This window comes from Lissotriton vulgaris, chromosome 3_1 (genome assembly GCF_964263255.1).
Source record: "Lissotriton vulgaris chromosome 3_1, aLisVul1.2, whole genome shotgun sequence".
Classification (NCBI taxonomy): Eukaryota; Metazoa; Chordata; class Amphibia; order Caudata; family Salamandridae; genus Lissotriton; species Lissotriton vulgaris.
In genome coordinates this window covers 368841240-368862000 of record NC_141689.1, presented here as the reverse complement: position 1 = coordinate 368862000, position 20761 = coordinate 368841240, and the positions used below count along the sequence as shown (strand labels likewise).

General features: G+C 45.8%; 1 protein-coding gene across 3 annotated transcripts in view; it reads right to left on the bottom strand.

Moving 5' to 3' along the window:
- The window catches only part of FBXO4 (F-box protein 4), a 164179-nt gene extending 144439 nt beyond the window's left edge, over window positions 1-19740 (bottom strand). Inside the window, exon 1 of one of the 3 annotated variants that reach the window (XM_086960588.1) lies at window positions 19265-19740. In XM_086960588.1, coding sequence (XP_086816714.1) covers window positions 19265-19450 — 186 coding nt within the window. In that variant the 5' untranslated portion in view covers window positions 19451-19740. The remainder of the gene's footprint in view (window positions 1-19264) is intronic. The other 2 variants (XM_086960590.1, XM_086960589.1) reach the window with 2 other exon arrangements.
- Between the last annotated feature and the right edge of the window lie 1021 nt (window positions 19741-20761).

Genomic DNA, 20761 nt, shown 5'->3' with positions numbered 1-20761 from the left:
AACTTAAACGTAGGACATGTACTTTTAAACTGTACAGGTCCTGGTAGTGACAAACAGCTACATTCATTTTTCGCTACGGAGGCCTGCTCCTCTTGTAGGCTAGCATTGGGAAGACCTTAAAACACTTAAGCTGCAATTTCTGATTAGAACAGAGTAGCTGCATCATGTTTCATATCTTTGGAATGGCAATGATAAATCCTCTGTACTGGTAAAGTTGGATTTAACATAAGTGTTTTAGAAATACCACTTTTAGAAAGTTCAGTGTGTCTTGCAGCCTGTCTCCAATACACATCTGTGATGGGGGATACCTACACTTTGTGCTTCCCCCTAGACAGCCAAAAACACAGGAAAGAAGGGTGTGACTGAGAACTCATCTGCATCAATATACATTCTACTAGCTCTTCCTCTGCAGGAAGAGGGAGCGGGAGCTGAGACTTAAACCTGAACAGACAGAGTCCTGTTTCCCACACAAAGGGCTGATTAGCTCCCCCCCACACACACACAGCTAGCCTGGCACACAGGGCTGGGATGAAAGGGGGCCTGTGCACTTCAAGGGCCTGCTCTGAATTAACCCTCACTTGTAAGGCATATTTGGGTCTAAGTACTAAGCCTCTGATCCTACACTACTGGACCTGTGCAGAACTCCACTAGGAGGAAGGACTGCTGTTCCACAAGGATTGCCACTTTGCCTGACTGCTTTCTGCTTTGCTGAGCTGCACTGCTACCTGCTGATTTCTGCCCTGCTGATCACAAGGACTGGACCCATTTCAGTTGAACCGAAAGTGACTTTAAGGACTTGCTCCCTGTTCTGAAGTCTCAGAGCCATCTAAGACTACCTTCAACTCCTCAACAGCACCTGGACTCTGCCATCTGTGAGTCATGCCCTGCCAAGTGGTGCCAATCCTGAACGGGGCCCTTGACATGTGATTTCTGCTGTTCAGAACCATCAAAATCGATGCAGTGATGACTTTGCGTCGATCAGAACCGACACATTGCCCTTCGACACTGGAGCAGATCGATGACATCACATCGACAGACTGCGCAGCTCGATGACGACGGACAGCGAGGCTTAACAACAATGCAGTGTCTGTATTTTAAAAGGGTTTGTCATCGCCTGTGCGGATCAGCGTCAACACATCAAGACGTTGATGCTTTGCTCCATTCAGGGTAGTTTCTCAGCGGGACCCACGCGAGTCATGTAGCAGGTCTTCCCTCAATTACGGTCAGCCTGAATTTTGGATTTGCCCCAGTCCAGCGTGACCTCAAGTAAACCTGCAGTGCTACTATTTTTAGTTTATTCTTTTAAAATTCATAACTCCAGTTCTACTATTTGGATTTTTGTTGTTTTGGTCTTGATGTATTCATGAAAAAATTAGCTAAAACTATGTGGAGTATTTTTGTGTATGCGTGTGGGAGGGGGGAGAAAAAAAAGAGGTAAGCGGTAAAGAGGTAAAGCCGTAAAGAGGTAAAGGTGTAAAGAGGGAAAGAGGGAGAGAGATATGCACAGAGGTACGCCCGACTGCTCTGTGCCAAGCTACCAGAGGGTTAATTATTAGTGTTTACTTAGCTTACCCTGACTAAGATTGTAGTCCCTACTTGGACCACTGCCAACTACAGACCCAATTTCTAGCAATGGGGTATTCAACCCTTTCTGGGGCACTGCAGGTGTGACCAATACAGTGCTTGCTAATTTACCATTGAAAGCAAGGAATTCCCTTAAACTAACATTAGATTTTCCACTCACTTCTCAAACTACAACACTAATTACTTAAGTTTTTACCATAGTTTTTGCATTTTTCTAAGAAGTCAAATTTTCCAAATGTTTGTGATTTCAATCTATTTGCTGCTCGTGGTGGAAACAAGTGCAGCACCCATTGGTGAACCCGAAAATCTATACATTTCTGAAAAGCAGACACAAATCTGAATTCAGCAAGTGCTATTTGTTTTGATGCCTGAACTTTTTCCCAAACACACTGATCTTTTGAAAAAAAAGGAAAATGGGAAAAAAATAGCGACGGGGACAATGTTTTTACCTGTATTTTTTTGCCACAATGGCCGATTTACAAAGCAGTATACAGACAATTATGTCTGTCAGGCCCTTGAAGTCACAAGGATGTGTAGGGGTTTTAGGTTTTCCAAAAACACACCCACCATACCCACAGCCAACAATTGAGCAGCAACTTGGAATGGCTTTTCAGCATGTACTGACCATGCAGCAATGCATATGGAAAGGGGCGACCACTCGGTCCCCCCGAACGTATGGTAGGGGGCCCGGATCCCCCCGGGAAACCATTTTGGGAAGGGGGCGTGTCACGGCTGGTATGCCCGAAGCGGCGTAGCCGGGGCGCGCCTTTTCCCGCCCAAGAGGGGTTGTCCTAGACACCTACCCGTTGGCCACGCCCAGTAGGCGTACCGGAGGAGGGTACACGTCCTCCCGAAGAGGAATAAAGAGAGCAGGAATCCGAAGAAGCATCCTCTTGTTCCTGTGCTTGGAAGCTGCACCCACTCGTTGCACGTGAGCCCTCGACGGAACAAGGAGCAATTTTGAGAACTTGTAATTCTTGTGTTTCTCTTTCAGCGACTTCGAGCCTACGGATCCAGGACCGTGTTGAGCAACGGGGATCGAATAGCCGTTAACAATGCCTGGCAAGAAGGCGGGAAAGAAGTCCGGGACTGACCAGATGCTTCGCATGCTGATAAAGGACATGGCGAGCATGAAGAAGCAGATGGCAGCGATGAATAATACGGGCAAACCGAAGAAGGTTATAGGCCCTGCATTACTGGGAGTTGTCCCCGCGGGAAGGGGTAAAAGGGTCAGGAATAGGACGGCAGGGGGGAGGTCCCGGTTCCCGAGTTACCCCCGGCAAGCCCGGTCATTCCAGTCGAGGCCCCGGTACCGATCCCGGACGCGGGCCAACCGATTCCGGTTGTTGTTACGCCCGCCAGCGAGGAGGACATGCCTCCGGAATTAGCCGCCCAGTTGGCCGCATGGCTTGGCAGAAAAACAGGGGGTGCTACGGCACCGGGAGACGCGGCCGAAGAGGCCAAGTTACTAATGCAGCAGTTGCGGCAGTCGCGAGATGCTGCGAAGGCAAATCTCTCTCTTGTCCACCCACAGGTGACCTCGGAAGGACCGGCAGCTGGCGTCGAAAAAACAGCGGGAACAGCAATGGAGCCGGGTAAGCAGGCATTGCCAATGGCAAGGGAGGGGTCTTTGCCCTCAAGACGGGAGAAGGTGGTCCAACATATACCGTTGGCCACGAAAGAATTGATATGGGCTGATAAGTATGTAAATATGTTTTCTCTGCTGACTGACCATCGCGAGATGGAGTATGTTAAGTTACAGAAGGATTTGTGGCACCCGAGTGTATGGCGAGCCAAAATGGCGGGATTCAGGGTTGATGATACAATCTCAAATTGGGCCAAGGCCTTTGCGATGTTTAGTGCAATTATTGGGGAACGTAAGCCCGAGGTTTTGCCCGAATTATCCTGCTATCAGGCACGAATAATGGATTTTTATGAAACGTATGAGGGCAATGAGTGGATGGGTTACGATATGAAGTTTCGTAAGGCCAAGGAGTACGATTCATCTCTGACGTGGAATTGTCTCGACTCGATCTCTTGGCAGAAGCAGCTCCTGCCGGGCGCAACGAAGTCGTCCTCGCTAGGCGGGAATGGGTCGGGGCCTTCCCGCCAACAGCCTGCGGCGCCCTTTCGAGCGGGCCCCGCTGGTGACCACCAACCAAGGAATGGGGGTAAGAAAGGGGTCTGTTGGAATTTTAACAGGGGCAATTGCACAAGGCCACAAGGGACATGTAAGTTCAGACATATGTGTGCAGGTTGCGGAAGTTCTTCACACCCCGAGAGTGCGTGCAGATCCAGGAATAGTGATACAGGGGGTAGAGGGGGGGCCAAACAGGTCTGAGGGGGACCATTGTGTACCGCTACCTACCCCGTTGATATCATGGCAATGATCCCCTGGCTAAACGAATATCCTGATCATGTCTCCGCTGGGGTGTTGAGGGACGGCTTCTCATATGGTTTCCACATCCCGGCGGGGGATTTTCGTGGGGAACCACTTTGTAGAAACCAACTGTCGGTTCAGCATAATCCAGCGGTGGTTGAGAGGAAGATTGCAAAAGAGGTTGCCCTTGGCCGGGTTGCCGGCCCATATAGGCACCCGCCAGTAACTAATTTCATCTGTTCCCCGTTGGGAGTGGTCCCCAAGAAGGACCCGGGGGAATTTAGGCTGATCCATAACTTGTCAGCTCCGAGGGGTCTTTCGGTGAACGATGCGATTGACCCAGGAGTTTGTTCGGTGCGGTACGCATCCTTCGATGATGCCGTCGCCATGTTGAATCGCCTGGGGCCCGGAGCGCTGATGGCGAAGTCAGATATCGAGTCAGCGTTCCGGTTGCTCCCGGTACACCCACGGGATCAGCGTCTGTTAGGTTTTGTGTTCCAGGGCCATTACTACATGGATAGATGTATGCCAATGGGTTGCTTCATCTCTTGTGCTTATTTTGAGAAATTCAGCTCTTTTTTGGAATGGGCATTCACCAAAGCCACTGGCCATAGCCATGTTATGCATTACTTGGATGATTTTTTGTTCTTGGGGGCAGCCAGCGACACAAAATGTGCGCAGGCCTTACATGAATTTTGCACTCTCATGAAGGAATTCGGGGTGCCATTGGCACCAGGTAAGACGGTTGGACCATCTACTTCACTTGAGTTTCTGGGAATTGAGCTCGATTCTGTGGAGGGATGTTTCCGTTTGCCAGTGGGGAAAGTAGCGAAATTCAGGGCTTCCCTGGAACTGTGCATTAGCAAAGAGAAAGTTACTCTCCATCAGTTACAACAAGCAGTGGGTCAGCTTAACTTTGCCCTAAGAGTGATACCAATGGCCCGCCCCTTTTCCCGCTCCATAGCACAAGCCATGGTTGGTCTCAAGGAAGGGCACCACCGCACAAGACTGTCGGCAGAGGTTCGCCAGGACATGCGCATATGGTTGGCGTTTCTGGCGGACTTCAACGGTCGAGTGGTGTGGAACAAGCCGCCAGCTTCTTCGGACGAGCTGGGTTTGTGGACCGACTCGGCGGGGAGCGTGGGATTTGGCGCCATCTTTGGTAATCGATGGTCGGCGCAGACATGGCCGACGTGGTGGCACACCAGCGGTCTCACAGGTAACATTGGGTTTCTCGAGTTGTTCCCCATTTTTGTGGCTCTGAAGGCATGGCAGGATCAGTTCAGAGATCGCTCTGTGGTGTTTTGGTCCGATAATATGACTGTTGTTGAATGTATAAATAGTCAGGCAGCACGCTGCAAGTGGATATTAAGATTACTGAAGGAAATTGTACTACTTTGCATGAGACTGAACGTGCAATTCAGGGCGAAGCATGTGCCAGGTGTACTAAACCAGGCGGCTGATGCACTCTCTCGTTCACACATGCAGGCTTTCAGGGGTTATCTACCTTCCGCAGACCTAGCGGCGGCACCATTTCCCGAAGCACTCTGGCTACTCGGTGCCCCGGATTACAAGACCTCGTGGCAGCAAGCTTAGCCCCCAGGACAAGGAAGGCATACGAAGGAGCGTTTCGTTCCTATTGTGCATTTTTGGGTCCGGCAGGGGGGGACAATTGGGGTCAGGAGGATTATGTCCTGAAGTTTCTAGGAGCACTACACAGAGAAGGCCGATCAGTGGCAACAGCCAATAGGCACCGGGCCGCCATTTCATTCATGGCGCAGGCGCATGGCATCAAGGACCCGACATCGTCCTTTTTGGTAAAGAAAGCCCTTCGTGGTTGGCAACGCCTTGAGGGTCGTAGAGTAGACGAGAGGCGCCCGATTGGGTTAGACAGGTTGTCCCTGCTGATGTCGATACTCCCCGCGACATGTTCTTCCCAGTTCGAGGCAGTGCTGTTCCGGGCCGCTTTCGCATTAGAGTTCCATGGGGCTATGCGGGTGAGCGAGCTGGTGGCAAGAAATAAGAAAGATGTTGAGGGAGGTCTGTGTCGGGATCACATTCTGATTAAGGGTGATTCAATGGTGGTCACAATAGCCAGGTCCAAGACTGTCGCGTTGAGGAATATTTGGCGCGAAGGGCGGATACATGGGGGGGTAGCCTGCTGAGACACATCGACGCCACCCCACTGACGAGGTTTCAGTTTCAGAGGGTGCTAACAATGGCAATCGCAGCGGCGGGCTTGGACCCGGGCGATTTCGGGACCCATTCCTTTAGGATAGGGGCTGCTACAGAGGCTACAGCCGGGGGTCAGAGTGTTGAGAAGGTGAAACAACTGGGACGATGGTCCTCGAACTGTTATAAAAGGTATGTGCGGTTGTGAAGTCAATGTCATGCACTCACGCTTCTTGTCTTCTGTTTGGTTTACAGTTTCGCGAGCATGCTATGCGGGGCGGACTGTGCAGTCGACCCGGCACCTGGGGACGAGCGGTCAGAGATCACCGGCTGAGGAGAGAGTGGTGTTGGTCGTGGGCCACTCATACGTGAGGCGGGCCGGGGACGTATTCAAAGCAGGTGACGTGACTCACGCAGCTGGGGAATACGGGTACAGAGTGACCTTCCACGGAAGGGGCGGGCTCTGTATTGACCAGTTTCAATGTTTTGTTGAGGAACTGTTAGGGCGGCAGAGGTCACCGCCATCTGTAATCATAGTACACCTGGGGGGCAATGACTTGGTGACACTCGGTCGGCGAGTACTACTCGAGCGAGTTTTATCTACTGTTAGCTGGCTGGCGAGAAGGGTCCCGGGGTGCACAATAGCATGGTCCCACATGATTCCCAGGAAGGTGTGGCGGGGGGGCCTCTCGGTGTCAGCACTGAACCAGTCAGTGAAAAAGGTCAATAACAAACTTGGTAGGTGGTTTCGCTCTGCGCAGTTGCACTGTATTCCGCATGGATGTATTCGGGGGGATCACATGTATCTCGATGATGGGGTCCATTTGTCCCGGGAGGGGAATGTCTTACTCATAGGAGACTTCATAGCTTGGTTAAGGGGTTTGTAAAAGCATGACCTTTAGTAGGAGTTGTGGGGGGGCCGGATAGCCGGTCAACTATCCGGCCTGTGGTGGTAAGGTCATGATCGGTGAGCAGTAATTTCAAGGTCCCTAGAGGGGGGGAGCCACCCACTATGGATGGGAGCGCCCGGGGGGAGGCGGCTATTGGCCCCTCCCACGGGGAGGCAGCACCCACTAAGTATGGGTCGCCTGAGGGAAGACGGCCATAGGCCCCTTCCAGGGGAGGAGGCGGATAGTTGCCCCTCCTACGAATTTCCCGGGGCCCGGATATCCGCGACGGCGTATGTGATAGACAGTGTGTGGTGGGAGCGGGGTCCACGCTGCCTTCTTACAGACACCTCACACTGGTCCTCGGACGACCTTTAAGATGGCGTCGAGTTAAAATGGGGGCCCCCGCAAGACAAGGGAAATTGGAGTTGGCACAGAGGGTACAGTCCCCTGCGCGGCCGCCCTCACACCGTGAGGGGGAGAGTTCTGGTAGTGGGGATCTGACACCGGTTGCGACCTTGCCGTTGGCCCGTAATGCTAGGATGTACAATTTTAATTTAGAAAGTATGCATTTGCAGGATGTTAGACTCGGCTAGGAAAACCTTTGTACTAGAGATTTGTTAAGGTTAGCCAAAGAACATGTCTTCATCAAAATGTAATAAATGAAAATTGTACATGATATGAAACTGTTATTTTAATGTTTTAATTTTGTTTCATATTTTAATAAATACAGCCGGGAGGGTAACTCCCTCCCGCCTTCCAAAAGTTCAGAACTGTGTCCGTCTTCCCATCCTTGGGGATTGTGTTGGGAAGGGGTGACAGGCATCCCTGCCATATGGAAAGGGGCGACCACTCGGACCCCCCGAACGTATGGCAGGGGGCCCGGATCCCCCGGGAAACCATTTTGGGCGGGGGGCGTGTCACGGCTGGTATGCCCGAAGAGGCGTAGCCGGGGCGCGCCTTTTCCCGCCCAAGAGGGGTTGTCCTAGACACCTACACCGTTGGCCACGCCCAGTAGGCGTACCGGAGGAGGGTACACGCCCTCCCGAAGAGGAATAAAGAGAGCAGGAATCCGAAGAAGCATCCTCTTGTTCCTGTGCTTGGAAGCTGCACCCACTCGTTGCACGTGAGCCCTCGACGGAACAAGGAGCAATTTTGACCCACCCACCAGCCCCTTATGGCAACATTAGTACTGCAATAAAGTGATTTGCTTGATAACATCCTCTTCCCTTGGTTTAGCGGATGATAACAGTCTAGTTTAATGATGTGATGAATGTATAGTAATATAGACAAATATTGCAATGTACAGTTCATTTTCTTCCTTAGTAGGTAAACAAATGTCGTATTTATTTTTTGGTCGGGCGGTAAGGTCATGATCGGTGAGCAGTAATTTTAAGGTCCCTAGAGGGGGCGCGCCACCCACTATGGATGGGAGCGCCCGGGGGGAGGCGGCTATTGGCCCCTCCCACGGGGAGGCGGCACCCACTAAGTATGGGTCGCCTAAGGGAAGACAGCCATAGGCCCCTTCCAGGGGAGGAGGCGGCTAGTTGCCCCTCCTACGAATTTCCCGGGGCCCGGATATCCGCGACGGCGGATGTGATAGACAGTGTGGGGTGGGAGGGGGGTCCACGCTGCCTTCTTACAGACACCTCACACTGGTCCTCGGACGACCTTTAAGATGGCGTCGAGTTAAAATGGGGGCCCCCGCAAGACAAGGGAAATTGGAGTTGGCACAGAGGGTACAGTCCCCTGCGCGGCCGCCCACACGCCGTGAGGGGGAGAGTTCTGGTAGTGGGGATCTGACACCGTTTGCGACCTTGCCGTTGGCCCGTAATGCTAGGATGTACAATTTTAATTTAGAAAGTATGCATTTGCAGGATGTTAGACTCGGCTAGGAAAACCTTTGTACTAGAGATTTGTTAAGGTTAGCCAAAGAACATGTCTTCATCAAAATGTAATAAAAGAAAATTGTACATGATATGAAACTGTTATTTTAATGTTTTAATTTTGTTCCATATTTTAATAAATACGGCCGGGAGGGTAACTCCCTCCCGCCTTCCAAAAGTTCAGAACTGTGTCCGTCTTCCCATCCTTGGGGATTGTGTTGGGAGGGGGTGACAGGCATCCCAGCCATATTGTAAAATATGATGAATGAAAAATGGGTATGAAGAGAACCTATGTATTTCCGAAAGTGCACAAGGGTCTGAGTTTTGAAGCAATTGTTATTTGCACACCTCTGAATTTGGTCATACCCATACTGTCATGTGATTCAGAGGAAATTTTGCAAAATATGTTCTTTCCCATACACTATCTTACATTTTGAAGCCAAAAAGGCAGTGAAATCCATTGGTAATAAAAAAGGATCTACTACTCTATGTTCCCATACGTATCCCGATAAAAATGGCAGCCCATGGTGCAGAGTGCAGCAAATAAGCAAGGCAAGTAAGAAGAAAAGTGGATGCACCACTACTCTGCCGATCCATATGTCAAAACTACACCAAATGATTCCAAATTCTGTCTTGAATGCCATGGGGATGCTTTGTGCCCTAGGCGCGCAGGAAGTTTATTGGGGCTTTAGGGAAAGGAGATAGGCCAAGTGCCATGGCTGCCCACCCACACCAGTTTTTAGTTTCCTAAAACAAAAACAAACAAATTATCCCTGCCTTGTATCTGGCTTTTTGCAGGAACCCCCTCCCCATTCAACACTGGTTGGAGAGGGGAGGGATTACGCCGGTGGGGGGTGGGGGGGCGGGGGGGGGAGAAAGACTGTTGGGCTTGCTTTCGAATGGAGGCACAGCCCGATGTCTGGATAGGGAGCCCTCCACTAATTTTTCTGGGATCTTTTTTCCTCCTATGTTCTATTGGGTGTTCTGTTCGCGAGATGCAGATTGGGGGCATGCCAAATGTGGGGGCAACACAAACTATTTAGGACCAGCGATCGCCTGTAAAAAAAAATAGTAAAAGCAGCATTCCCTGTTGGAGCCTCGTAGGCTTTATGCCGCTATAGAGGTGACAGAATGGGAGGTAAACATCCTCTATCCACCCCTCAGGGGGCAGAAAGTCTATCCTGTCTGGGACAGACGGAGCACAGCCCCTTAGGGAGGCGCTCCCTCCTAAAGAAGTTAGTAAAAACATCATTCCTGGTGCTTAGTGGGTTTTCAACCCCCCTTATTAAACATGCCATCTGCCCCGAGGGGTGGGGTGGCAGAAAGACTAATTCTCCCTTGGGTAGAAAGGAAAACATGCCAATGGGGGCATTTTCCCCCCTACACTGTAAATGGATGTCTCTGGTGTCCAGTGGGCTGGATCCCTGCTTGGAGATCAGGTACCAAGGCCATTCTAAAGCAGAAACCCACTCTGTAGTGGAAGTGCTAGAAAGAGGACAATTACCCCTTTCCAGCGTTGTAACTCCCGGTTTGATCAGTGCTATGGAGCAGAATTGTTCACCCACCACCACAGATCAAAAATGAAAGCAGAATGCACAATCTTCCTTCACTTTAAAAAATTGTGATGTCAATAAGCTGTACTGGTGTTACAGCGAAACAAAAACGAACTCAGGATGCAAGGGTAGCGCTTCCCCCCTCAACCGGACTTGGATTTCTGAAATCAAAATGCTTCTGATCCGTAAAAAAAAAAAGAAGCATTTTCTTTTCAGAAATAGAGGACATCATATATATTACCTACTGGCGGTCGCCAGTAGGTAGTTATAGTTAGGATTTTTTTTTTCAATGTTAAATCTCAAAATTCTATTTGGAATAACTTTGGCGCCGGTTGACGAATCTGCCTCAATATTTCCTCAAAATGGCCTCGCGGCGTTCCGGTCCTTCCCTGGAAGTTTGGGGGGGATTCGTCAAGCGGGGGCCGAGATAAAAGGGGGGTCCCAAAACGCGTTTTCCCCATGTTAATTTCCATAGGGCGGTCGATTTCACTTTTAGCCCGAACGGCTGAATGGATTTCCACCAAACTTGGTAAAATTGTAGGGACTGGTAGCCCGATGTGCCTTTGCTATGTCTCAAGATATGTGCTCCAGTGGATTTTGAGTAATTAAGGTTCAAAAAAATATATATATCTATAGCCGCGCTCCGGTACGCGCACCGGGCGCGCCACGCGAGGTGCGCACGGAAAGCTGATTGGCTCTCGGGTGTCTGTAAACATTCGAAACAGTCCGGAGCGGCCGCCATCTTGTGTCTCGGTAGGATCGAGACGAGAGGTGGCCAAAACAAAGAGGGAAATGACCATAAGGGGGCAGAGTAGACCCCCCCTTGACCCCCTAGGTTTGATGTGGGGGCTATAAAAGGGCCCCGCGGGGCATTTAAAAAAAAATTCGTTTTGCGCGGGGGAAGCGCTCGGTACGCGCACCGGGGAGCGGCCCGGGGAGCGTACTATGAGGAAAAAAGAAGACAGAGTTTTTAAAAAATGAAGCCTTTATTTAGAAATTGGAGGTAGTTCTAAAAAGAACTTTTTTTCTTCTTTTTGTTGTTTTATATTTTTTTGTGTTTTTTGAACATTTTGTACTTTTTTTGGCTTTTCAAAACAGTTTTATATTTTTTTTGTATTTTTTTAGGGGGAGAAACAAAAAAAGGCAATTGAAACTGGCTCAACTGGAGCAAAAAAACAAAAAACCCAAAAAATTACTTCTTTTTGGGGCACTTGTGATTATCACCTGCAAGGACGATGAGCTTTACGCTTTTTTCACCATAGGCGATAAGCTTGCCACATGCAGAACAAGTGATTTTAAAATCAGCAAATCTTGGCTGAATACAAGGCATCATCTCTGATGTTTCTGGTCCCGATGAAGTGGGTTGGTTTCTTTGGGAGGTGGTCCTTGACGACTGGGGGAGGTTATTGGCCAGTTCCCTGAGCTCTGCATGAGAATAGTTGTTTGGGTGCTTTCGGGTTATATGACGAATCATGGTATAGTTACCAAATTAATATTTTTTGTTTGGGTTGCCCCGTGAGAGTTCTTCATTGCAGATTAGGCAAGTTACCTTGGCCGCATTCACTTTTTTCTTGCCCTCTGGGATTGAAAAAAACTCCCATACAATGTGTGGCTTGGGTTTGTATGGGGTATTTTCTTCAGGCAGCCATCTTCTCCTCCCCTCCTCCTCTTCCTCCTCTTCTTGACCACCAATATAATCTGGAGCTGGTCCTGTTGGTGGTGGTGGTGGTGGTGGGGCAGATGCACCAGCTGCTGCTGCTACTGAAGCCATTATTAAGATCAAAAAGGTACAGAGATGTACAAACAGGTCTTCCTCCATCAAAGGACAAAGTCAGAATAAGGAAAAAAGGTGGGGTCTTTCATCATTTGGAAAAAAAACTGTCCTGAACCAATGAAAAGTGTTATTTTCAGGTCACATGACCCGACGCGCTTACGCTACGGGCCCCCGGGCGCGCCCGGGGGCGCGCTGCGGGTTGCGTAGCATAAGCGCGTCGGATGTTTACGTTGCGCGATCGTATTCGCTCGAGTACTTCCGGGTGCGCTTACACCGTGCGTATCACGCGGACGCGGCTACGCGATACGTCACGATCATTTTTTCGTTCGCGATATTGGCGCTTACGGGACGCTCCCCGGAGCGCGCCCCGGGGCGCTTTATAAAAGTACGCTTTTCGGGAGCACTCCAAAGCAAAAAAAAAAAAAAAAATTGGGAAAAATTTTAGGGACTGGTAGCCCTATTCTTACGTGGTTTTTACGAAAATTAACTTTGAAAAAATATATATTGTGCTACATTGGGCTATATATATGCCAAAATGTAGCCCAAATGTAGCCCAATGTAGCCCAATGTAGCCCAAAGATGGCCACCAGAGACCAAAAAATCCTAATGTAGCCCAAATATCAGCTAGATGTAGCCCAACTGTAGCCCAATGACAGAATGTACCAGAGTGTTCTAAAGAACAACTAGAGTGCTAACAGTCTTATTTATAAAGTGAGACTTATAGTTAGGAATTAGAATTTAAAAAACGTTTGAAATTCACTGAAAAAAACATAGGTTTCACACCAGTTATAGTTAGGAATTAGCATTTAAAAAACCTATTAAATTCACTAAAAAAACCATAGGTTTCACATCAGTTATAGTTAGCTGGAAATTTTACTGACATAAAACCAATGAAATTCCACGTTATAGTTAGTTGGACTCACTATAACTTGCGCGCCTGCAATGCACTGCTGATGACGTCACATATTACATCACTCATGACATGGTCAGTGACATCACTCATGACATCACTGATGACACCATCCTTGTGACAGACTGATAGACCTCCTTTCAGTGTAATGAAACCATTTAAACACATATTCAAACAATAGAAACTAACATTTTCAAAAAAAATGGAGATACCCATTCCAGTTACAATAACCAATTCAGTAATTCCACCATCTATATACACATCCACTCATACACCAACAGTTCTATATAGTCACTCATACATATTCTCACTCATCATATATATAGTGATACACATATACATCCTGTTACACACCGACAGTCTTACAAAAGTTACTCACACACATACTCACACATGCAAATAAACTATTGAACATCCATTTATTTGCATATACAGCTATACATACATTAGCACATTACTTCTAAGGAAACTTACACATACTTACTCTCTTAAACAATCACTTATAGAAACACATACTTATTTAAACAGGAACTCTTTCAATCTCTCACTCTCACATATACTGACTTATATACATCAATGCTCATATATACAAGATTAAAACATATGTAGTTACTCATAAAGACACTAGTGAGACAGGCATTCACTCACTAACACACACATATATACACACTCATCCACCCATACAGTCCTGCACATATGCTGTCTTCAAAACACATACAAACATTGAGTCAGTCACCAACCCATGCAGCCACTTATACACAAAGTGAAACACTGATACATATATTTAAATATTTAAAAATTACTCGTTAATATATGTATTCATTAAGATACACTTAATAAGGCAGTTAACCAATCAATTCTTTTAAAAAAAAACATCCATTTACACACTTATTTAACCATTTATTCTTCCATCGTCCTTTACAAATACAAATATAAAACATATTTATTTTTCATAAAGACACACATTCACTGGATGGTGTCATCAGTGATGTCATGAGTGATGTCACTGACCATGTCATGAGTGATGTAATATGCGACGTCATCAGCAGTGCATTGCAGGCGCGCAAGTTATAGTGAGTCCAACTAACTATAACGTGGAATTTCATTGGTTTTATGAGTGTAAAATTTCCAGCTAACTATAACTGATGTGAAACCTATGGTTTTTAGTGAATTTAATAGGTTTTTTAAATGCTAATTCCTAACTATAACTGGTGTGAAACCTATGGTTTTTTCAGTGAATATATATATATATGTATATATATATATATATATATATATATATATATATATATATAAAAATGGTGTCTTCTCATTAGCCCATTGCACAATTACATGCAAAATCCAAGTAGATGAGTACTAATTTGTATTGAGTATATGGGATAAAGTACCCATTTACATACATTATAAGGGTTTTGCAAGTAACTGACAAATTTCATAATTATATAGAGGAACAAAGCTGAAGGCCAAGTACCTTTATAAGGTTATGGAACTCCTAAGTGAATTGCAATATCCTTATTATTTATAGCAGGGGTACTTTTCCCACAAACCACTTAAATCATTGGTACACACCTCTTTCATACTTAAGAGAGCATGTTGCAAACATGAAAACCTCTAGTGCAAAATTAAATACATTGAAAAATGTGTGCGATATTTGTTGCAAGAAGATACCAGAATCAGTTAAACACAAGTACTTTTTTTGTTGCTTTTTTAATGCGCAGTAGCTCACAATTTGTAGAAACATGCAAAGAGATTCAAACTTTTCTATAATTGACTAAAGAAAGCAAAAAATAAACATGTTGCAATAAATATCTCCTTTCTGGTTGTCACTGAACAGGTAGAAAAACAGAGCAGAAGAAAACAAAATTAACCTTTCCCAATCTAATCCATACAAAAGACTTTATTTGGATAACATTGAATCCATAAAAGAAGAGCACATACAAGATTAAAATCACGATGAGCAAATAAATAACATAATCAGAGTTCATGGCATATGGAGCAAGTAGCAAAGCAAGTGCACAATAAAAGCAATTACAGGGACATAATAAGTTTGTTAGAACCAGGGTGTAAATAGAGTTTATAGGTTGCACATTGATTTGTGAGCCCTTCTGGATAAGCGTAAGAAAGTACCAACAGGCATGATTAATTCTACATTTTCCAGTTTAAGTATACTGCTAACTGCATCTACCAAAAAAATGGGAGAGAGATTTTTTTAAATGGGATTAACAGCCATTTGGAGTATTTAGTATAATACTTACAGAAAAATAAAAAGTGTACGAGTGTTTGTCCACTCTGGCCATCACATGGACATGGTAGGGAATCAAGTTTAGCATTGTACCCAAGGGGAAAGCAGAGCAAATATTTTAGTCCCAGCCTGCAAGCGAAAAAAAAGACCTCTCTCCCAATGTGACATCAGTAATATGATATAGCTGGGCAAGGAAAGCTCAGTTCGCTCTATGGGTACGAAGTTAGCAAAAGTGTGTTTCTTTAATTGCCTCTCTGATCTCTCTGCGCTGTAAAGTGCATATAGTGCTGACCTGAGGACTTTATTATCTAATCTCTGCAGTAGGCGGGTTTAAAAACAATCCTCCAAAGTTGACGCTTTGCAGCCATGGGATATCCATCCCTTTCTCACAGCAGAGACAATCCTCTATTATCGCCCAAGTAATGCTGCAGGGTTTTTCATAGTGGCTAGCCAAAACAATGCGGGCGTGCCCTTATAAAGTCTTCAATACAACTTCATTTTAATTCACTGTGGCATATATACTGAGCAGTGGAAATTGGTGCGCCCAGCAGCTTCCTGCAAAATCTATTTTCTTCTACATGGATGCTGATGCTTTTAGCGATACCCCAAACCTCTGCACCATAGGTTGCTATAGGTAGGCACTGTGTTTTAAAAATCTTTAGGATCGCCAGGATTGCCCCTGATCTATATGGGCGGGAGAGACTGAGAATAGAATTGGTGGCCTTTACAAACTTATTCTTGCAAAACCCTATCCTAAATATGGGAAAGCGGAAGTGCAAACTAGTTTTTGGTCACCAACGGAAATGGAACTTAGAGGGTATTTCTTTGGCCCACAGGACATTAAAAAGATTTCCTGAACTTAGTGCATAGATCAAGGCCAGTAAAAAAATCCGTGAAACCCCGTACTAAAGTGCGTAGTGCTTTTGGGGTGCGTCCAATTACCGGAAACACTGGAAGGGTTTTGGCTTTAATTCTGGGAACATTAACCTTTTCATTTTTCGCTATTTCAACAGCTGTGTTAATTATCCTTCATGACCTGACCTGCCTTTCTACTGGGCTGCTGGCTCTGGTAACAGGCACTGTGACTTAAGACCAGATCTGCAGTAAGTTATTACAGTTGAGTTCTGCCATCCCTTTATGATCAGCGACTGGGTGCATCACCAGTCGCTGATTATAAAGAAATTAGAGGTAGGTTTGTATACAGGGAATGTAGAATTCCATACATTATAAATATATCTTATTCATCATTTGCCTGTTGAATGAACTACACTACAATGGTGTTAGCCCAAAAAGACAGAGCTCACTAAAGGTGTCATAGATGACGTGGGGCCACTTAGCAACTATGGTGCAGACGGAGGACAGTGGAAGGCTTAAGGCAGAACAGGTTGACTTTGAGGATAGTAGTGAGGCACTCATCGGCAAGCAGACTCTTTTCAATACAACATACTTGCCACCCATATTAATTTAAGTGATCACTTTTTCATCAGCCTTACAGATTTCAGCATCTAGAACTACGATTTTCATGAGGCCAAAGCAGATCTCAGAAATTCACCATTCCTCCTGCAGTGATGAACAAAACCAATGCACAGTGCAGGCGGTCAGGGATTAATTCAGAACAAACTTTGGGACGAGTGAGACCAGAAGTATCTTTTGAGATTAAAGGCAGTGAGACGAAGGATCGGGCGATCCACCCAGCAATGGCACTTTCCGCCTCTGCTTACAAGCATGGAGAATATGCAGAAAAAATGGATTTTTTTAACAAACTAGAAAGACAAAGCTCAATTTTTAAAACCACAACACCTCTGCTATGCCCAGTAGGCTGCTACATGTGGAGCACTGCAACTGAAGGCAAGTAGAGGAAGCTGCCTCCTTACCACATCCCACCTGCACAGAGCCAAGTCTATGTTAGTGTTACTCTGGGCCACTGTGGCGCAATCTTTATCAATATTATTGACGCCAATGAGAAATGTGTTTTTTTGCTTGACTAATTCTGTATTACTAATCATAATTCACTGCCCCCAAAGTGTCCTCCTATCAACTTTCACTGCTATCTCCCGAAACAGGATGCATCCTTCAGTGCCTCTACACATACACATTTCTGTTATAGATGTGTCAAAAGTAATGCCTTGGTTGTGGTAGAGACCTTAGTATCACACGAATAGCAGGCTCTCATAATATTGTATATATTTCATTACTATGGGATACCAAGCCTAGTGAGGGCTCTAAGGGAACCAATAATACCCATACAAGTGAGATACAAGACCCTACAGGCTGATGATAGGATGATAGAGGACAATTATTTCTAAAAATTAAAATCCCGGATATTAAAATTGAGACTACCTTGAAATGCTATGTGCACCTATTTTCCTTGAACTGACATTAAGAGACAGAAAAATAGTATTATTCCAAAGGTTTAGGATCTTCTAGATAAGAATAGAATTACATCTGAGGTAGATATAAGTTCAAAAAATCTCTTTTAGGCAAATGGTCTCTGTTTTCAATAGTCTGTGTCTATCAGCAATATATATATCAAGCAAGTGAATTATGGAAGGGCAATAATGCGCTTTAATGGTATTCAGATCAATTGAGTTTTTGATAATTTCATATCCACTGGCTGGTTTACAGACATACATAAAAAACACAATGGTGTCCGATTGGTTGTAAATAAAAATTTACAAGATTGTAGTGCACTTGTTAGAACAAGATTAGGCACTTTCAATTGCATTTGCACTTTAGCGGAGATAAAAATGGTATCTGGTTAGAGTATATGAGTTGTCTCAGATAGTTCTGGATATAAGTATATATTGCACTTTAGGAGAAAGGTTAGATCCTATGAATTGCGTTTTACCCTCCTTTGCTTGTGATTTTGTATACAGTGGTTGCTCTATACTGATACATACAATAATAATTGTGTGTGAATGATTGGAATCAAACGATGTAAGTCTATAGACTACTATTCAGAACAGATTATGCAATTTTTCTATTGCACTTGCACTTTAGAGAAGATAAACCATTTGTGTGATTAGAATGCACGCAAACTCTTTGATAGCTTTGTATACACAGCACTCTTGCCCCATGCATAATTGGTTTTACTTGTGTTTTTAGCACTGCATAATGTCAGATGTTAATTACAATGCGAAATGGAAAATATTTTTGCTGTAGCCCAAGCATATAAAAAACAAAAACAACACTAAGTGGATCCTCGCATCTTTGCATTATACAGACTCATCATACACTGCAAGACGTACATTTTGGAGCACAATGTCCTACCCATGAAACAGCCTCACTGCGCGAACAGCTTTACACATTGTTTGTGAACCTCTCTGAAGGGCAAAGTCTCGGTTTATTGTCATATGATGTGATTTTATGTCATGAGTTTGCCCCGCCTTTTTGTTTACTGTGACCAAACCGTTACTGTAACTGAAAAGGCCTACATATTTTTAGTCGCAGAATGCTGGCAAGAAGAGACATCATGTCTCATTCTTTGGGAATGACACACATTTCGGGATTGGGTTGACCTCTCACAAAGAAGACCTGGTGAGAAGGGCTAGAGCTTGAACTCTAAATGGCACTATTCAAATAGCTGGTGTCTGAAATAGCAGCTTCTGCGAGAAATCCTGACTCTCTTCCACCACTACACGAGGTCCTCATACAGACTGCTTCAGTTGATAGAAAAGGGATCACTTTGAACACATTCGAGAGCGGACTTACTACTTTGCGAAGTCACTCCTTTTTAAGTTATTTATAATTTCTTGTATATTTTTTATAACGTCACGGTGGGTGGCAGCGTTTTCTCTGGCGTCATTAAATATATTTCACTCCCCTGTGATTTATAAAAACTTGTGACATCTGCAATTACGAGGTAGGGCCACTAACCGGTAGGCACTGCAGGGCGCTGGTGTGCTCTCCATCAGCAGTGCGCTCTTGCACGACTGATGCATCCTGGCTGCGTGTCCTCCTCACACTCGGCAGGTAGAGGTCCCTGAAGTGTCGAAAGCTGCTAAGGACAGTGGACTCCAGTCGACTCCTCCACTCGCTAGGGTGGTCCTCATTCTCTGCCATGGGCAGCACACGATCTGTCTGTTCTGCTAGCGAGAAACTTCAGTGAGTCAACAGTGCCCAGAGACAGTCAAACTTTTACAAGTGCTCCGGTGGTCTGATAATGTATTTGGATATACCAGGAAGCGCAGGTTGTAGTGGGCAGAACCATCACTAGCACCGCCCTTGCGTTGACACGCCACTTTACAACACAAAAGAAACAGGAAATATTCTCATCTCCTGACTCAGCTTCCACGTTTGCGGGCTTTACTTCTTTAAGTAGTTCAGTGCGGAAGTTGTCGGGAGACAACTGAGCGAACTAGGGGGCGGGGCGGGTATTAATTGACAGTGACAACGGCCATCTTATAGTAGAAATATTTCCTTCGCGTCTGTTAGCATACTGTAAAATGTAACGATATAATACATCAAATTCCAGAGGTAAACTATAAATTAATAATGGTTCCTATATGTTTTATAATACTGCGATAATGTAGAGGAGACTACAGTAAAATTAATTTAGATTTACTTATCTTGCCATTTCCATAACAACTTTAATCAACATGCTTTTCTTTTTAGCTTTTATGTCTACGTTTCATACATTAGACTTGGTTACTGAGGTTACATATTTACAGTTCCAAGATGGCTGATCAAGTGGAGCAGAATCAGAGGCGGTGCTTATAGCAAATGCTTAATCTACCGGTAGTCATAGAGACCTCGTAAACCAAATAAAAGGCATCGCACGTATAGGTGAGGCATTTATAGAAGACTCCACTTAGTGGCCTCAGCAAACAAGCATTTACAATGCAATGGTTTTGCCTTTGTTAAAGTTAGAGCTATGGGCATTGCTCTTGACATTATTTTTATTTATGTTTTTTTAACATAAATAAATGGCATTGTCATTTACAATGCCACTAGCTTTATCTCTCGCAAATGGCACACACAAACACACACAGAGCCCACCCACACAGAGCCCCCCACACACACAGCCACACAGAGCCCCCCACACACACAGCCACACAAAGCCCCCCACACACACAGCCACACAAAGCTTCCTACACACACAGCCACACAAAGCTTCCCACACACACAGCCACACAGAGCCCTCCACACACACCCACACAGCACAAGCAGGCAACAGGGGCACACGGAGGCACAAGCAGGCAACAGGGGCACACGGAGGCACAAGCAGGCAACAGGGGCCCGAAAACGGAGGCACAAGCAGGCAACAGGGGCACACGGAGGCACAAGCAGGCAACAGGGGCACACAGAGGCACAAGCAGGCAACAGGGGCACACGGAGGCACAAGCAGGCAACAGGGGCACACGGAGGTACAAG